The sequence below is a fragment of the Pygocentrus nattereri genome, chromosome 15 (genome assembly GCF_015220715.1).
Source record: "Pygocentrus nattereri isolate fPygNat1 chromosome 15, fPygNat1.pri, whole genome shotgun sequence".
Classification (NCBI taxonomy): domain Eukaryota; kingdom Metazoa; phylum Chordata; class Actinopteri; order Characiformes; family Serrasalmidae; genus Pygocentrus; species Pygocentrus nattereri.
In genome coordinates, this window is record NC_051225.1 from 35,833,626 (window position 1) to 35,852,830 (window position 19,205).

The window sequence follows — 19,205 nt, forward strand, 5'->3', positions numbered from 1 at the left end:
ATACATTTTCATAATCCAACAGAACGGTACAGTAAAAAGCCTGGAGACGAGACGGGGGTGCATGGAGTCAGCCTTTCAAAGAACACCTGCAGAAAACGTTTGTAGTCACCTGCTCATCCAGTGCTCCTCTGAAATGGTTTTAAAAGGACGTTCGGCCCCATTAACTGCAGTAACAGCCTCTACTCTTCTGGGAAGGCATTGTACTAGCTGTTGGAACATTGCTGTGAGAATTTGATTGTCAAGCACTGATGCTGGATGACTAATGTGAAGAACTATTGCATTAGGAACGTGTGTTGTTATGTTTCATCCCTCGTGAGTAAATTAAAAAGCTGTTTAGAAAGAAAAAAAAGATAATGTGATATATGGCAAAAATATCCTCTCACAATACTATGACATTTTCACGATACATGATACGCATCACAATATTTTGCGTAACAGTGCACTAGTAGGGCCACATTTAAAAACTGATCAGAAACTCAATGATTATTCTCAACGTTTTACATACTGCACTGAAACTAAATCCAGTTAAACTGGCCTAATTATGCTCTCTGTTTAATAAGCATGTGCAGTTGGTTGGTGTCCTTTAGGTCCTTATTAAGTGAATATCTACAAGATGCTCAGGAAAGCCCACTGTTTAAGACTGCAACAAAATGTGTTATGATAAGGATAAAGTATCGTCATATTGCCCATATTCTTATTATATCCTTTCATTTGAAACCCACAAAAAAAAATCTTTTTACATAGAACAACACAATTAAGAACATACAGAAAATGCTCTATTATACTAGAGCAGGAGTCTTTAATTAAAACTCAATAAGGGTCAGTTAGAGAAAGTTTCCTCAAGCAAAGGTCCGGAATATCATAATATCTACTCTGCATCATGATTCAGTGCCATATACTGTTTACTGAAGTAGCCTAGTGGGAATATCAACGTCTTATATAGTCAACAACTGAGTGTCAAATCAAATAAAGTCTCAGTGCTCATCATAATGCACAGATCTGATTGGCTGAGTAGCGTCACGTGTGATATTTACAACTCACGCGACCGGTCTGTGAGTTTCCCGGGCTGCTAAACTGGCATCGTAAATGCTAGAAAAGCTACGCTGATTAAAATAGGACCACCACATCGAAATGAAAGAATTCTCCATAGTTTATCGGTTGTAGGTCCAGGTCCACAAAAGACAGCGTCTGGGCCCGGACTCGGACCACGGCCCGCCTTTTAGTGACCTCAGCACTCGAGTATATATCAACTCTATAGACTCAATGATATTAGACATTAGCTCCAGTGCAAAACTTTAAACATCAAACATATGATGACTGATGAACTACATCTGGAGATCAATATATTAAAGGGAATATTGTCTGAATTCCATTTTTCAGTGAACCTTTTCCCTTAATGTGAGGCAACAGTGAACTTTACACCGTTATTTTCCTATATAATGCACTTTATGAGAAGGTGGGAGAATTGATGCACCGAAATAAAAACTAATCTGGGCTAAAACAGAAATTCAGGGCCCACTGGGACCAAAATCATAAGCGATTTTTATCCTTTTCTGTAGTAATGTATATATTACATTGCTTTATTTTGCTCCTCAATTGGGCTTTTAGATTAACCGTAGATAGAAATCTATAGAATTAAGAAAAAAAAATGAATTATTGCTGAAACATATGTCCCTTCAGTGTTATATTACTCTGTTTGAATTAGTCATGATACAGCAATGTAACAGGATCTTCTCAACACTATTTATGGCTCTCAGTGCCATCAAAGTGATTTGGAAAGCTTTAAATTTTAATGTTTTGTCATGGGTCTATTTAAATATTGAAACCAATAGAGACAGCGTTTTTCTCTTTCAGCAAAAACAGAACATAAAAAAAAAAAAACAATAATAATAACAATAATAATAATAATTCAGTGTCTACTCAGTGATTTTAAGCTCCCGTATTGCTTATTGGGACCCTGTGTGAGCTGTGATGAAGCCTCAATACAGCAATAAACAATACAGCACATGTACCTGTTATTTGTTGTTCTTTAGTGACCCACCTGTGTCCAGGGCTTCTTCACGCTGAGCGTCGCTGTCAGCCGGCTGGCGGATGTTCCAGCTGGTCAGAGGAAGCGATCTGATGTCCTCCAAGCTGTTCAGCTGCAGCATGTCCATGTGGCTGCTGTTGGTCAGATACTTTGGGATAAAACACACTTTTCCACTGCTGAACATGTGCTGGACGATGGCCTCGGTGCGCACTTCGTCAGGCATGCTCAGAAACACGGCTATGCGCTGGCTGCTCTGGTACTTCGGATGTTCCAACAGCTGCAGAAAGGCAGTAAAACCTTCATAACTTCATTAGAATTACAATAACAAAAATATTTTTTTCATTTCCAGCGTCCTCAGTTACAATGATGACGGTAATATTTTATTTTAGTTTGAAAAGTGCTATATGGATCATTCTGAAATATTCATATTATTTAGCAGGTCAGTTGGGGCTCTATAGGGCAAAAAGTTTGAAAAGTTTACTTTTGTTTTGTTTATTTTTGGCATTTAAAATAAAATGCTTAATTTAATTAACCCAGCATGTCCACCTAACTTTTGCAATGTGCATATTTAGCCTATTTTCATTAGAAAAACGGTTGAATGTCTTTACTTTAATGATTTCCTAGGAAGCTATAAAGAAGTGAACTAAAAGTTACAGCAAGTATTAAGAAAGACCTCATTCGCTATCAATGTGTGATGGAAATTAGATAAAATTACATATTAACAGCACTATATTATGCAAAATATATGTTTAATAACAGTTTTAAAATACTTAAGTCTCATAAATGCATACAAATTGTGAAAAGAAAAAAATTGGAAAAACATTATTTACAGATTTGATTGATCTTCAAACTTCACTGTGTTGCGGTCATGAGAATTTGATCACTTAAACTGGAAAATATTTTTTAAAAATAGATTTAAATTGAACTGAAGTTCAATAAAGTCAACAAATTAAGGCATAAAAGTTTGTTTAATTACTCCACCAGGTATGAAAAATATAAGAAATAATAAGAAAATATTAAAATAAAGAAATAAAAATAAACAAAATATATTACTATTGCTATTTTTAGCAGTAGAAATAGTAGTATTGGTGAATTGACAGGCCAGTAGTGAATGATGGGTAAAGCGCAAATTTGCCCCACACTACTTCTTATTAAGGGGAAATTCCTTAATTCCAATTTTTCAAAATTTCAGCACAGTTCAGCCACTGAGATGTAAACAGACTCATTCAGAGCGTTTTGGTGTGAAATGGTTGATTGTAGAGATTCAGATTTCTTTATAGTGGTGGTGATAGGAACCAGGAGTCACCATGACTGCAACACCAATATAGCCATTTTATTTACTATCCCAAACTACCAGTGAACCTACACAAGTCTTCTGAGTTTCATATTAACTTATTATATTATGCTGATGATGGTAAAGTAGTGGAAAATCTGGAAAAAACCTTCTTCTGGGACTATGTTGCCTCACAACACCCTGCATGTATCCATCCACCATGAACAGATTTTTTAAAATAAGATTGAGGCCAAAAGCTTCTCAAAACTATCAAAAAACAATCCATCAGACATCAGGCAGCGAATTCACAACCGTTCCGTGGACGTCTGGTTCCCATCATCACCACTGTTAACAATCCTGACTCTCTAAGTTCCTCTAGTCTCTTAAAAATGATGGTTCTTCAGGGGTTACAAGTACTTGTACTGGTAAACGAAATGGCTCTAGACAGAACCATGAACACTCAAATAATGCTCGCATGATTAATAATACAGATCATGTATAAATAAATAAATATAATAAAAAAAATAAAAATAAACCCTGTTTACATATAAACAACTGAATTATGATGGAAGAAGAAATTCCCCTTTAAGGATGTGTGGAATCGGTTTATTTACATTTGATTTCTTTATATCTGTGCTGGTGTGGATTTACAGGCAGGAGAAATCAGATGCCCCACATTTGAGGGCTGATCTGAGAGCAGCTCTGTAAAGAGGGAATAAAGTGTGTGTGCACACATGAAGACGTGCCGACTGCTCTGTTAACTCAGATAGTAAACAAATCCGTTCTGATAAGACTGATTAACGACGCTGAAGACGACTTCGTAACCTGGCTTTCCGTTCCACCTTAAATGGTGCCGCAATCTGCACGGTGCGGCAGCGGGTGCCTGCATGTATCAACGTCCCTGCCCCCACATTTAAGGTGGACCGGATAATTCGAACAAGACGCTGCCGAGTTTGAACCCAGTTTCAGCCTCATATGTGGTCACGTATTCGTCTATGCAACTTCACTCCAGACAGACCAACTTTACAGACTGTAAATCCCGAAAAAACACAAGAGAGAGGCAGAAGTGGTAGGTAGCTTATAGGTTAACCAACTGTAGGACTGTAACAGAACAGGACGGGCGTATCAACATATCAGTAGTCTTAATCTTCAGCTGCCATTTACCTTCTGAGACACAACCTGTGACTGGCGGACTTTCTCTTCTTCGCTCAGACTGGCCACTCGCTTCTTTATCTCCTTTCTAAGAGCCTGTTTGGCTGCCCGCAAGGCTGTCATAGCTGTGAGCTAAGCTAACGCTAAAGCGCAGAGGCGTTTTAAAATGACTGGACTTCAGCTCTTACTGCTCCGGACGGAATGGCAAAACCACCATAAACAAGCCAAAATCAACGCCAGACTGAAGCTAATGGTCAATCATTAACGGACACGTCTGGCCTCATGGCAGCACCGCGGCTGCCAAACACATGTGAGTTCAGTTAGTTCAGACCGGGCTGCGCTCCAAATGCGGCTACCGAGGGCACTCCGAAGGGTGCGCACTAAGTCCCAGCTCCTATTAGTTCCTGACAGCTAAAAATAAAAGGTAAATGGTTTAGAACCTCCTGTCTCAGACCTTTCAGAAATTACGAGAATGTATTTCACTAAAACGCACAGAAAACCTACCTGCATGTTTTCTTTCTTTATTCTTTTTTTTATTTTTTTTATAGCGAACAGTTTTGGGGCTGTAGAATGCTACCGTTACTGTTATTGGATGCTGATTGGTTAACAGCACTGCTGCTGAGAGCTGATTGGTTAGCATGACTGCTGTTGTGTGCTGATTGGTTAACAGCACTGTTACTGAGTACTGATTGGTTAACATTACTACAACAGAGAGCTGACTGGTTAGCATGACTGCTACTGAGAGCTAACTGGTTAGCATGACTGCTACTGAGAGCTAACTGGTTAGCATGACTGCTACTGAGAGCTGATTGGTTAACAGCACTGCTACTGAGTGCTGATTGGTTAGCATGACTGCTATTGTGTGCTGATTGGTTAATAGTACTGCTTCTGAGAGCTGATTGGTTAGCATGACTGCTATTGTGTGCTGATTGGTTAACAGCACTGTTACTGAGTACTGATTGGTTAACATTACTGCTACTGAGAACTAACTGGTTAGCATGACTGCTACTGAGAGCTAACTGGTTAGCATGACTGCTACTGAGAGCTGATTGGTTAACAGCACTGCTACTGAGAGCTGATTGGTTAATATTACTGCTACTGAGAGCTGATTGGTTAATAGTACTGCTACTGAGACCTGATTGGTCAGCATGACTGCTACTGAGGGCTGATTGGTTAACAGCACTGCTACTCAGTGCTGATTGGTTAACAGTGCTGCTTCTGAGAGCTGACTGGTTGGCATTACTGCTACTAGCTACCTAGACAGACATTGGTCATTATAAGATTATAAAAGTGCATGTTTTAGTGACCTCAGTATCATCCAAAACAACTAAAACATATATGTGTAAAATTATGATGTTTCTTATTTTTAATACAGCAGGAAAAAAAGCCTGGGGTCAAACTGACCCCAAAGAATGCTGATGTGTACAAAATGTGTACAGGACATTGAAAACATCATTATATTCATCATATTAATTGTATGTTAACCCAGTTGACTTAAGAAAAGTCATTAAAAACAGAGGAACAAATGGTCAATCATTTATTAGGAGAGGTTAAACATTAAATGGGGTCAGACAGACCCCAAAGATAACAGGAGAGTTAAATACACCAGCAGCACTGAATTGTTCATAATTGACAGTGTTAATACATCACCATGTAACCAGAGAGAGCCGAAAATAGGAGGCCTCAAAGCCTTTGTGCTTTGGCGAGATTAAACTCAGCCACATGCTGGCCTCACTGAGTCCGTAAGAGCTACATTTGTCAAAATTTGGAAAATCAACAGTTTTGCATGGACTCTGCAGTGTTGCACTGTAATCTTCCCGTGGGAACGCTTTCAGCTTGACGAGCACCTTGAATCGTTCCTTTAATCGCTCAGTATTTGCTCAGTTATGCTTCACCTTGTGACCTTTACGCAGAAATTTCTATATATAGTTTCTGTTGTCTCAAAAAATCTGTCACTTTAAAGAGTTCATTTGAATTCATTGTTTTTATGATGTCACAAAATGTTGTCATATTCAATGTTTCGTTTGAACTAATTGTCTTTTGTGGTCGCAAAACGTTCTGTCGCATTAAAGAGTTCGTTTGAATCCTTTGTTTTTTATGACTTCACAAAAGGTTCCGTCACCTCAAAGTTTGTTTGAATTCATTGTTTTTTTGTGATGTCACAAAAGGTTCTGTCACATTAAAGTGTTTGTTTGAATGAGTTGTTTTTATGACGCCACAAGATGTTCCATCACTTTAAAGCGTGTGTTTGAACTGTTTTTGTGATGTCACAAAAAGTCTGTCACTTTACAGAGTTCATTTGAATCCTTTGTTTTTTATGATGTCACCCAAGCTTCCATCACTTCAATGTTTGTTTGAATTTCAATGTTTTTGTGATGTCAAAATAAAACATTCTCACTTCAAAGAGTTTGCTTGAATTGTTTTTGTGATGTCACAAACAGTTCTGCCACTTTAAGGTTTGTTCAAATTCATTGTTTTTGTGATGTCACAAAAGGTTCTGTCATGTTGAAGAGTTCATCTGAACTCATTGTTTCTGGAATGTCACAAAATGTTCCATCATTTTGAAGTTTGAATTCATTGATTTTATGATGTTACAAAACACCCCATTACGTTAAAGAGTTTGTTTTAACTCACTGTCTTTGTGATGTCACAAAAAGTTCTGTCACTTTAAAGTTTTTTTAAAATCCTGTTTTTATGATGTCACAAAATGTCGCTTTAAAGAATTTGTTTGAATTAATTGCTTTTGTGATGTCACAAAAATCTGACCACTTTAAAGGGTTTGTTTGAGTTCATTGCTCTTATCACTTTTTTTTTGTTAAATAAAATACTATGTAAACACTGCGCATTCTGTTCACCCATGCAAACATGCGAAGGGGACCTCTGGGAAAAACGTACAACATTGGCCTTTTAATCCAGAATCGAGTTTTATATGTAATGCTGATGATGGTAAAATAGCAGTAAACCTATAAAAGACTATTCTGACATACAGCGCCCTGCATGAACCGCTCCGCCATAAATATATTAAATATTAAAAACATGTCTTACGAAATGAAGGTAGAGCAAACATATCATAAAACAATGTCTCAAGCATCAGGGAGACCATTCATAACTATGGGAACTAAGTTTTTTTAAGCTTATAGGAAGTGTTGAACTCTTCAGACGTCTGGTTACTATCACCACCACTGTGAACAATTTTGACTTGGCTCGTTTCTCCAGAACAGAGCATTTTTATATCACACCGCTCTGAATTACTTTGTTCACATCTTAGCCACTTCATCCTGCAGAACTTTCGAAAGGTTGGTGGATTTCTCCTTTAAATGTACATGAGGAAGCCTAGGGAGAGCGCTTTAGGGACAAACGACATTTGGACTGGCTTTAGTCGTAATGCAGAATCTTAGGACGTTTACACTAAAACCTAAAATTGGAGACGTTTTATTAAAGTGGTTTCTGGCCCCCTTTCAGAAACAGCTTCATGAAGACTTCCTATCTTCTGTAAAACTACAGAAGAACTCCTGGATAGTTTTACTGACTAAACGTTTTGGGCAGCTCTCACGGATCCGCAAAGAGTGCAGACAAAAAAAAAACGTGAAAATGAAAAGGTACAGGATGGAAAAACGAACCTGGAATGACGTAAACATGCGAAAAAGACCTCATCGTTGGAACATGTATGACGCCAGAGATTACAGGGGGGGGGACGACGACGGAAGGTGACAGCAGTAACAAACAAGCAGTTTCTGGGTGGGGGAGCTGCTGAAACACGACCTCCAGCCCCGATAATCGCTCGGTAAGCGTCTAACAGTCTGATTTAGTTGAGTAAATCTTCCACTGTTGCCCGCAATCGAGTGGTTTAATCGCACTTGTTGACGCCGGGAGGAAAAGTTCGCCCTTATTTACCCGAAACAGCTGGTGAAGTCCAGAGGACGAGGTGAGCTCCGTTTGGTTACCCTCACAGAGAAAGATTCGCCAGCTTCTAGTTCGAATTTTCCCATTCCACCTTAAATGCTTCCGCAGTTACATGTAACTAGTTCCACCATTTAAGGTGGAACGGGAAAATTGGAATAGGAAGCCGGCTAGGTTAACTAACCTACAGGGATAAGATTAGTAAACCCTGCTACAACGTTTTGGCTCACAGGCACTCGCTAAAAACCTTAGTTGGATGTATTATGAGTGTTTATATGCGACTTACGAGCTAAACTGCATGTAGACGAAAGAGATACACAACAGTTAGCTAGCAGTTAGCTAGCTAAACCGAGCTTAGTTCTGTTGTTATTCACTTCTAGTTGGCATTTGGGCTGATTTTGGCTAGCTCCGAAAGTTCGTGGCAATTAGAACTAAGCCCCGACTACCTAAAAACAGCCAGTTCATAAACCGCTGGGCACATATTTGGAAACATTGTCGTATTTTAGCTGTATTAAAACTCCTTCTGACGTTATTAACTCTTCTTAACTTAAAGAGATGATTGACGCACCGGTAGTCCAATTGTGAGGTGGCGGTGGGCGTGGCTTCCGCGAAATTGGCCAATCGGCGTTAAGCGGGCGTGTTTGATTTTGATCCAAGTTACCATATAGACTGTGTGTTTTGAATTCGGAGCTGTTTATTTTAGCTCCTAACTCGCTTTATGAGTCGAAGACGACTTTATAAGTGACATCCTGGGGACTTTGTTGAGGTAGGATGGCGCAATTTATTAGTCTGAGGTAGATAATTAAAACTATCCGCACCTAAGACAGTCTTATTGTTGTCACCACAGTCGTATTTTTGGAAAAACAGGAGGATATTGTGGTTAACTAACAGTAATGGCTAGCGCTGCCTGTCTGTACTTGCCTGTAGCTGCTATAGCTGCTCTGAATTATTGCACATATGCCGGAATAAAAGCAGAATCTGCGCTGAAGATTTCTCAGTCAATCGATCAGTCTTTGGTAAACCTCGGAGTGCATTTAGGGTGACCCTCGTTTGCAGTGGAGCAAGTACTGAAGAGTAATAAACACTGAAATGAAAGGGTAAAACCAAAGCTTACATCAAACCAATGGATAAAGACAAGTTAAATGCAAACTAGTAAGCATTCCTACAAAATTTATGTTAAGTGATACTTTTTTTAATCCCACAAACGGGGAAATTCCACCTCCGCATTTAACCCATCCGTGAAGTGAAACACCACATACACACTAGTGGATAGACACACACACTAGGGGGCAGTGAGCACACTTTCCCGGAGCGGTGGGCAGCCCTATCCACGGCACCCGGGGAGCAGTTGGGGGTTAGGTGTCTTGCTCAAGGACACCTCAGTCATGTGCTGTCGGCCCTGGGGATCGAACCAGCGACCTTCCAGTCACAGGGCCAGATCCCTAACCTCCAGCCCACGACTGCCCCCTGTATTAGTTATCATGTAGGGAATATTTAAATGTAGGTAAAGATTTAAATATTTCATAAAACAAATAATGTAAAAACTAAGATATATGTAAATAATATAATAATAATAATAATAATAATAATAATAATAATAATAATAATAATTAGTAGTAGTGTAGAAAGTAAAAACAAAAATATCGAAATATGACTAAATGAAAATAACAGATGAAATCTAAGCTGTAGGTCACTTTGCACTTTGTGTGGGCTGTTATTTGGGGTGTTGGATGTCCGAGTCAGTTTACATCTGATAACTGTACCTCTAGTTACCACATAGGCAGCCCATGGCAGACTTTTGACAGATGATCTAATATACACACCGATCAGCCGTAACATTTAAAGCCACCTCCTTGTTTCTACACTCATTGTCCATTTTATCAGCTCCACTGACCATATAGGTGCTCTTTATAGTTGTATAGTCACAGACTGTAGTCCATCTGTTTCTCTGAATACTTTGTTACCCCGTTCTTCAGTGATCAGGACCCCCACAGAGCAGGTATTATTTGCGTGGTGGGTCTTTCTCAGCACTGTACTGAAAGTGATATGGTAGTGGCATGTTAGTGTGTTGCTGTGGTGCGAGTGGATCAGACAGCAGTGCTGCTGGAGTTTTTATACACCTCAGTGTCGCTGCTGGACTGAGAATATTCAACAGTGTCCTGTGACCACTGATGAAGGACTAGAGGATGACCAACAAACTGTGCAGCAGCAGGTGAGCCATCGCCTCTGACTTTACATCGACAAGGTGGACCAACAAGGTAGGAGTGTCTAATAGAGCGGACAGTGAGTGGACACAGTGTTTAAGTGTCACTATGACACTGCAGTGCTGAGAATGATCCACCATAAAATCATGTGGACTATAGTGAAATGAATAAAATACAAGACAAAGTGTTTGTAAAGGCTTCCCAGTTAAACCTTTACCAGCTTTTTGGAATTTTTGAAAGACAAACACGGATGAAATGAAAGAAACGGCAGAAAAAAAAACGTGATAAGTACCGACTGACTGAAAATAATGTCTCCAATGTTGTACCGGAAATCCTAAAGACCCTGGACAATGTAAAAATCTGATTTATAAATAATAAAAAGTTGGGATTAAGTTTCTGCTCATAGATTTTTCTGCTTATTTCAGATCAGGAGCGCCGGATTTGCTTCCCATGAAACCCGAGAAGGGTAGACATTGGTCTGAGAGTGATCTGCAATAGCGATGTGATTCTTTTATCAGTATAATTGGTAATTGATTTGAACACCGCCAGTTCCTAGCCCTAATATCCAGGACCATGCTCATGCTCTGGCCAAACTAATGAACTAGACGCCAGCGCCGAAGCCGAAACTCGCATGTTTGGCGAGCGGCTCATGAGGATTAGTTACCGAGGCTGGCTATTTTTCATTGGAGCTGCTGTGGTGCTGGAAACTCTTGGCTCTTCTCAGTCTCTGTGGCTGAAGCTCTGGTCCAAGAGCTTGTTGTGTTCCTCCCAAAGCCATGGAGAGCTCCGTAATCCCCCTGCTTAGACGCACAGTTTCTGTCAAGCCTCTCGAGGAGCACGCTCGATGCAAGTGCCAGGACATGGGGGTTTTTCTAAGCTCATCACAGGGCAGCCCATGTGAGCGAGAGTGAATGGCAGAAGCTTTACTACATTTACTCCCCTAACGTACAGCCGGGCACGTCTGTGTAAATGTTTATGTACGTTGGTGAGTAGCGGGCCACTTTAAATCTTCTTTAGGTCTTGTTTTGATGGATGTCTGTTTCAGACGCTGCTCTTTTGTGCGGAGGAGACTTGATCTTCAGGTTGCAGCATGTTAGTTCGTGACAAGCTGAGTGTTTTATTTGAACTTTTGAACTGTTTCTAGGCTGGGAGATCACTTTCACATGTCATTTTCCTAGAATTGATGTTGGTGGGCAGTTTGCATGCTGTGAGCGAGTGATTAGTGGCTTTTGTGTGGTTCAATAGAGGGATTTGCACTCTGCATCCAAAAGTATCCCCTTCGAATTAGTGAATTCAGCTGCTTTGAAAGGAGAGTGCAGCAATTTTTCAGAAATATCTCCATTGCTGCACTGTAAACAAAGTCATTCAGACTGGTTTTAAGAGAAGTAGTTGATTCATTTCTTTGCAGTGGTTGTAATGGGAACCAGGGGTCTTCATTCGCATTTTATTTACTGTCCGCAACAACCAGTTAACCTACATCGTTTTGGACTTCTTATAGTAAAATATAGTAAAATAATGTTAAATCTGAAAATGCAAGTTTTATTTGGTTTTAGTCCTAATGCCCGGCGACGGCTAGAGGGGTACAGATCCCCCAGCATTGGGCTGTGGGGCAGTTGAACTCTGAGTGATTGAGCTCCATCCAATGCCTTTGGGATGAGTCAGAGTCATCCAGAACTGACCATCCAGCATCAGTACCTGAACTCTCTAGTGCTTTTGGACACACAGGGGTCTTTCTAAGCTTTGCGTTTCGTTTCCCTTACAAACACATACAGCTCATTTGTAAACGCTGCAGTGCTAAAGTGCTAATTTGATTACACCAGCGGTCTGTGATCACAATCAACAGTGTTAATACATCACTGTGTAACTACAGTCAGTCGAAGATAGGAGGCCTGAAAGCCTTTGTGCTTAGTGAGATTATACTCAACCACATGCTGGCCTCACTGAGTCCATAAGAGTCCATAAGAGCCACATTTGTGGAAAAATAATAATCAGTTTTGCTGATTCCGTATTACAGTGTAATCTTCTTGTGGGAGCATTTCCAGCTTGTAAAGCAGCATCGGCTCAGGAACAGAGACTTGGATGGTTCCTTGAATCTTGTTACCTCATGCTTCACCTTTAAATTTGGACAGGAAAATGTTCTGTCATCTTAACGCAGAAGTAGGAACCTTAACAGCACAACACACTTTAAGAAGAAAAAGGAAGGGAAAACGGGTTCTTCCTTCTCCTGCTGCGATCGTCTGGCTCGAAGAAGTCCCTTATTTTCAAGTCGCTTCAGCCATGAGTTCACTTACGATGACTTCAAGTTGTTCTTAAAGTCATTTTGGAATTAAATTTTTTTTAACCTTGTTTGTTCATGTTCCTGGTGGTCTCACCTTCATCCACTGGATCCTGTTACCTGGGAAGTTAAGCCAACTGGCTATAGAAAAGTTAGTTTTGAGAAACTCAAGTTTGTGAATCAGAAAACTGCGGTCAGTGCAGGGGGCTGGACGCTTTCATCCACCTAATAAAGCATCTGCACTCATTCTACTGTAAGACAACAGGTCACTGAAAACTGCACACCCTCTACAGACGGTCTCCCATTCTCCACTATACCGTGCATGATGTATGGTCAGGGTCGTGTATATCAGACAGGCTGTCTGTACTGGACATTACATTAAAGTGTATGATGTACACAGACTGTTCCTTCATTAAGTGCACCTCCTTGTATCTCCATTCAGTGTCCATGTTATCAGCTCTGCTGTCCATATAGGAGCACCTTGTGGTTCTGCAGTTACAGACTGTAGTCCATCTCCCACAGGACCCCCACAGAGCAGGTAATATTTGGGTGGTGGGTCATTCTTAGCACTGCAGTGACGTGTTAGTGTGTGAATTAGTTTTTAAACACTGTCCACTCACCGTCCACTCTATTAGACACTCCTAACTTGTTGGTCCACCTTGTAGTTGTCAGAGACAGCAGTCTGACTGCTGCTGCAGTTTGTGTTGGTCATCCTCTAGTCCTTCATCAGTGGTCACAGGACATTGACTGTTTGTTGAATGTTTTTGGTTCTCAGTCCAGCAGCGACCTTGAGGGGTTTAAAAACTCCAGCAGCTCTGCTGCGACTCATCCACTCAGACCAGCACAACACACACTAAAACGCCACCGCCACGTCAGTGTCACTACAGTCCTGAGAATGACCCATCACGTGAATGATACCTGCTCTGTGGGGTCATGACCATTGAAGAACAGGGTGAAAGGAAGCTTGAATATTTGTCATGTGTATTTTGCAATATACTATCACAGTGTGTACATAATATAAAACATTGTGGACACAATATCTTTCAAAGGATTTTTGAGTACCCAGTGGTATCTTGAATAGTTTATATCTGCATATTTTGTGATAGGATAATGCATATAGTGTGTGTGGTAATGTGTACTTGTTGGATATTCATTTCCTATACACTTAGGTACACCTTGCTAGTAAAAGGTTGGACCCCCTTTAACCTTCAGAACGGCCTTAATTCTTCGTGGCACACTTTCAACAAGGTGTTGGAAACGTTCCTCAGAGATTTTGGTTGGTTATTTGAGTTCCTGTTGTCTTTCTATCATCTGGAACCAGCCTGCCCATTCTCCTCTGACCTCTCACATCAAAAAGGCATTTTCGTCCACACAACTGACCGCTCACTGGATATTTCCTCTTTTTCGGACCGTTCTCTGTAAACCCTAGAGATGGTTGTGCGTGAAAATCCCAGTAGATCAGCAGTTTCTGAAATACTCAGACCAGCCCGTCTGGCACCAACAACCACGCCACGTTCAAGTCCCTTAAATCCCCTTTCTTCCCCGTTCTGATGCTCGGTCTGCACTTCAGCAAGTTGTTTTGACCACCTCTACATGCCTAAATGCAGTGAGTTGTAGCCATGTGATTGGCTGATTAGCTATTTGTGTTAACAAGCAACTGAACAGTAAGGGTCCAAGAGTTTTACTCCCCCCCCATACTAGTGTGAATGGGACATGATAATAAAAGTAATTTGATTTGATTTTTGACTTGCTAGATAATAGTAGATCATTTCCTAGAAAGGACGTGACCGACCTTTTCTGTCTGTAAATGTCAGAAACGACATCCAGCTCGCACAGCTTATTGACAGTTATGATGCTGCATTTGCATAGCAACAGGAAGACACACTGCCAGAAGCAGCATTCAGAAAAATGCACTGCGAACCACTAACAATAACTTAGAACAGGCTTGTTTGCATGTACTGAATAATAAGCCTTAGCATGTGCTAAGGATACACTTTAATGAATGGATAGTTACATTGAGAATCTCAAAGTCTTTGTTAGACACCACACCTATTAAAACGTTCCAGTTATAGATTAAGACTTACCATGACATCACGCCAGTCCAGTCGGAGTGAGACGAGCAGCAGTGAGCAACGCTTGATGTCCGACTCAGAGCAACGTGCTTCACACGTACTAATTAAGGCTGAGAGGAAGACGTCATGTTCTGAGACACATGAGCTGGACGTCCGTCGCACCGCCGCCTTTTAAAGCTCAGAGCATAAACTTCGTCTCCTCTGCAGACCAGTTTCTGCTCCGCCGTGTGAATGGTATAAACTTTCACTATGACGCGACGCACATGCAGAACATGGGAATGTAATCAGATACAAGCGTTTACACAGTTATTATTCTTCTATTTAATGTTATTTACAGGATTGCCCACCTTGTTGAGTCTTGTAGAAACTGTATTCTGAATGGGTTCAGTTGGACTAGTCTTTTCCGGTTGAGGTGTATACATGAATGTATTCTATTCCGATTATTATTAGGCTGCATGTAAACATAGCTACTGAGTCATGTCTTACATTCTGAGTCCCATAATAGAATATCACTCCAAAAATGCTATTGCTGATAATGAGTGGGAGCTAGAACCATTTTGCACATTGAGATTTAGTCCACGGTCCATTTCATTAATTGTTGGCCTCTCTGGGCTTTTTGAGCTACACTGGAAAAACGATTCTATTTAAGACTGATATGTGCCATATACACTCACCGGACACTTTATTAGGTATTATAGCTAATCAGCCAATCACACGGCCGCAACTCAGTGCATTTAGGCATGTAGAGGTGGTCAAGACAGCTTGCTGAAGTGCAGACCGAGCATCAGAACGGGGAAGAAAGGGGATTTAAGGGACTTTGAACGTGGCGTGGTTGTTGGTGCCAGACGGGCTGGTCTGAGTATTTCAGAAACTGCTGATCTGCTGGGATTTTCACGCTCAACCATCTCTAGGGTTTACAGAGAACGGTCCGAAAAAGAGGAAACATCCAGTGAGCGGTTAGTTGTGTGGACAAAAATGCCTTGTTGATGTGAGAGGTCAGAGGAGAATGGGCAGACTGGTTCCAGATGATAGAAAGACAGCAGGAACTCAAATAACCAATCAAAATCTCTGAGGAACGTTTCCAACACCTTGTTGAAAGTGCCATGAAGAATTAAGGCAGTTCTGAAGGCAAAAGGGGGTCCAACCTTTTACTAGCAAGGTGTACCTAATAAAGTGGCAGGTGAGTGTATCTGATATGAAGATATCGGAGTCTTCTCTTGTTGTTTGAGTTAATTGCAGCTTTTAACTTCTTGTTCAATCTTGCATCTATAGGCTGCACTGATATACTGTCCTGTTTGAAAGCAGCAGAGGAGAGAGAGCACAGTCGTCCAGCAGGGAGCAGAGGCAGAGAGTCAGGCAGATAGAGCAGGCATGACAAAGGAAGAAGAGTTGAGTGTTGTTCAGGGCTATCAGTAGGTCTAAAATGTGAGGTTCTACAGTTCCATTGTTTTCTTACTGTGCCAGGCATTTTTACAGGTACTGTTGAGAGGTCAGACAAGCTTTACAGAACAAAAATAGGTTTTAATGTTTACCAAAATACCTAAATTTAGAGGGGGGTATTCATTTTATATGGGTGTAAAAGGTAACATCTAGTGTATTTATTTATCATAAATAATTAAAGCTGCATGTCGGCCAATGCAGCATGATGAAAAGGTGCATTTTTAGAAATTGTGCATGTTTCGTCATCAGCAAATCCTTTGGAGCAGGGTTTCTCAACCACTGGGCTGCAGAACACAAGCAGAACACCCTCTGGGGGTCTTTAGACCTACACTAATGGAGAGCCAGTGGTCCTTAGTGGGCTTGTGATGGCACTTTTTGGCTATTTCTCCAGAAAGAAATGGAAAATCTGTAATGACCACTGCATTCAAACAGGTATTGTTCTGGTCATAATTCTAAAAGTTTCTGTGTCAGGCCAGAAATAAAAGAGCATTGATTGAGCAAAAACGTTTAACCTCCTGTGGGCCTTTATGCTTGCCAGTGACAAATGGGTGGGCCTTGAGGCGAAAAGGGCTGAGAACGTTAAAGGGCCAATATCATGGAAACAGATTTATTTATTTTTTTTTAATAAACGAGTTTGATATAGTATGTAAACATTATTTCAAAACATAGAGCTCAATCCCCAGTCCATTAAACTGAGAAACAGCCCGATTTGAATCCTCTGTTTTTGGTGATATTACATGTGCCACGCATTTACATATAAACACCTATTCAGCCTACAGCTGTTTAGCCCTGGCCATTCATGTTTGATGCTCATTAAAGAGACACTATACAATGCAGCCAATCAGAGCAGAGCTTGTTTATTTCAGTCTTTAATAAAAACAGTCCAATCCTATTTCTTATTTTTACCCTTACCCCTTGTTTTTGAGTGTCACCTTGCCACAAGGGGTGGTGGTTGAAATCTTCCCTATGAAATGGGACCCTCAAATAAGAATAGCATCACTTCATTAACAGCTACTCGCGCCGCTCTGTAGGCGACCCTGCCCGTCTGCAGTGACAGCGGAGGAGGGGAAAGTTCGGCTCCTCACTGCTGGGCTTTAGTTACATTTAGGGAATCATACGCCTTCAAAGATGGGCAGTTATTTGTGATCATCCACCCCAGATTCTTCAGTGATATAAAGCTGAAGTCCGCTATTCGCCAGCTTCTTGTTCGGATTTACATGTTCCACCTTAAATGGTGTTGGTACTGCTGGACTATTTAAGGTGGAACGGGAAATTTCTGAATGTGCTAAGACATTAGTATACTATTAGCAAATTTTATGCTTGTTATGAAGAAAAGGGCCATAATACACTGAAACTAAGACAAAACGCTGGTTGTCAGAATCTTTAAACAGAGAAAATTCTCACTAGATGTGAACTGGAGGGCTAAGGGCTAAGTGGTAGGGACGAGGGGTGAAATGGAATTGTGCCTTTAATTCTAAGGGATGGAGAGGGGTATTAAAAAGGACTGTAAACTGAATTAATAGCTGGAGAGAAAAGATATTCCCTGAAGCCTTATCAACAATGCACATTATGGAATTTTGAATCGAATAATATGATAATAAGTAGTAATAATAAGAAAATAAGAGTTATCTCATTCTTTTCACATCTCTTTGTCAGTGTTGTCTTCTGGTGTTTCCTCAGAGACAGACTTGCTGTTATGTTTCTACTTAGATTGGTTTAGCTTCTTGTGATGTGCTTGAGTCTTAACTTCCCATCTTTCAGTATTAGCTGCTTGCTTCCCTCATTTTGAAGTGAGAATTGTACAGCTGGACATTGTCCTCTCTCTGGCTTAATCACAGGAAGAACATGGCTCAGGAGACCAAGCAAAGCCAGGCGCCTCTGCTGTGTGCCACGGGCTGTGGCTTCTACGGCAACCCCCGGACCGATGGCATGTGCTCCGTCTGCTACAGAGACTTCTTACAGCGGCAGAACGGCAGTGGCAAAGTCAACGACCCGGGTAAGAACTTCCTCAGGAACCTTTCTGGGGTGTTTCACGAAACAGGATTTGTCACTTAGATAGTAAAGCCCAAAGTGAGGTGCGTCCAATAGGAACGTCCCTTATCTCTCATTCCATTGGACAGACTTGTGTTATTTGACTGAGTGAAAAATCACACTTTAGCTTGTACCCACCTAGATCTTACAGTCACTGGCCACTTAATTAGAAGCTCCACCCAAAAAAAATCAAACCTAACTCCAACCCTGATAATGAACCTAGCCACTTCTGGAATGTAAAGTCTTTAGTACGGTCATGTCAGTGCGCATGTTTATAGAGCGTCTATGCTCTAATGTTTTTGTAGGTAGGTAGCTAATTCGTCTGATGCATAAAAATAAAAATTCTTGGCGGAAACCCTAATTCAGAACACACTCCGGTGAAAACGGAACCGGAAAACTGAAAGCCATAGTTCTTTCATATATAATTAGCCTTTATTGCCTGCTTTTGAATTAACATATTAAATATTAATAATGCTTTAAAGGAAATAATCGCAGGGAATCGACTGGGAACTAAAGGCCTACTTAGAATTTTTATAATTTAATATTAAATATTAAAAGGTATCAGTTCTGAAAAAAATAATACTTCATGATTTCCTAAAGGCGTCTAAAGCTGTAATCCAGAGAGCGTCTGCTCTAAACACAGAAAACGGTACGTTTTTTATATATGCAAAGCATGTAGATGTGGAACTCTCCTCTAGCAGGCTGATGTTTCTCCAGCAGAGGGCTCCATTCACGCAAAAATGTCCATCTGTTAGAGAAGAAACCGTCATAAACCTCAGCCGGATCTAACAAACATACATTTAACAGGAACTTTATTTATTTAATTTTT

General features: G+C 40.6%; 2 protein-coding genes across 6 annotated transcripts in view; one reads left to right on the forward strand and one right to left on the reverse strand.

The window, feature by feature from the left end:
• Positions 1-8,457, reverse strand: part of mthfs (5,10-methenyltetrahydrofolate synthetase (5-formyltetrahydrofolate cyclo-ligase)) — a 25,501-nt gene extending 17,044 nt beyond the window's left edge. Inside the window, exons 1-2 of one of the 3 annotated variants that reach the window (XM_037545274.1) lie at positions 8,349-8,457; positions 2,042-2,306 (exon numbers count right to left, since the gene is read on the reverse strand). In XM_037545274.1, the coding sequence (XP_037401171.1) occupies positions 2,042-2,252 (211 nt within the window). In that variant the 5' untranslated portion in view covers positions 2,253-2,306; positions 8,349-8,457. Of the gene's footprint in view, positions 1-2,041; positions 2,307-4,466; positions 4,797-8,074; positions 8,162-8,348 lie in introns of those variants that run through there. The other 2 variants (XM_037545273.1, XM_017699502.2) reach the window with 2 other exon arrangements.
• Positions 8,118-19,205, forward strand: part of zfand6 (zinc finger, AN1-type domain 6) — a 22,787-nt gene continuing 11,699 nt past the window's right edge. The window contains exons 1-2 of one of the 3 annotated variants that reach the window (XM_037545276.1): positions 8,118-8,238; positions 18,184-18,341. In XM_037545276.1, coding sequence (XP_037401173.1) covers positions 18,191-18,341 — 151 coding nt within the window. In that variant the 5' untranslated portion in view covers positions 8,118-8,238; positions 18,184-18,190. Of the gene's footprint in view, positions 8,380-9,024; positions 9,121-18,183; positions 18,342-19,205 lie in introns of those variants that run through there. The other 2 variants (XM_037545275.1, XM_037545277.1) reach the window with 2 other exon arrangements.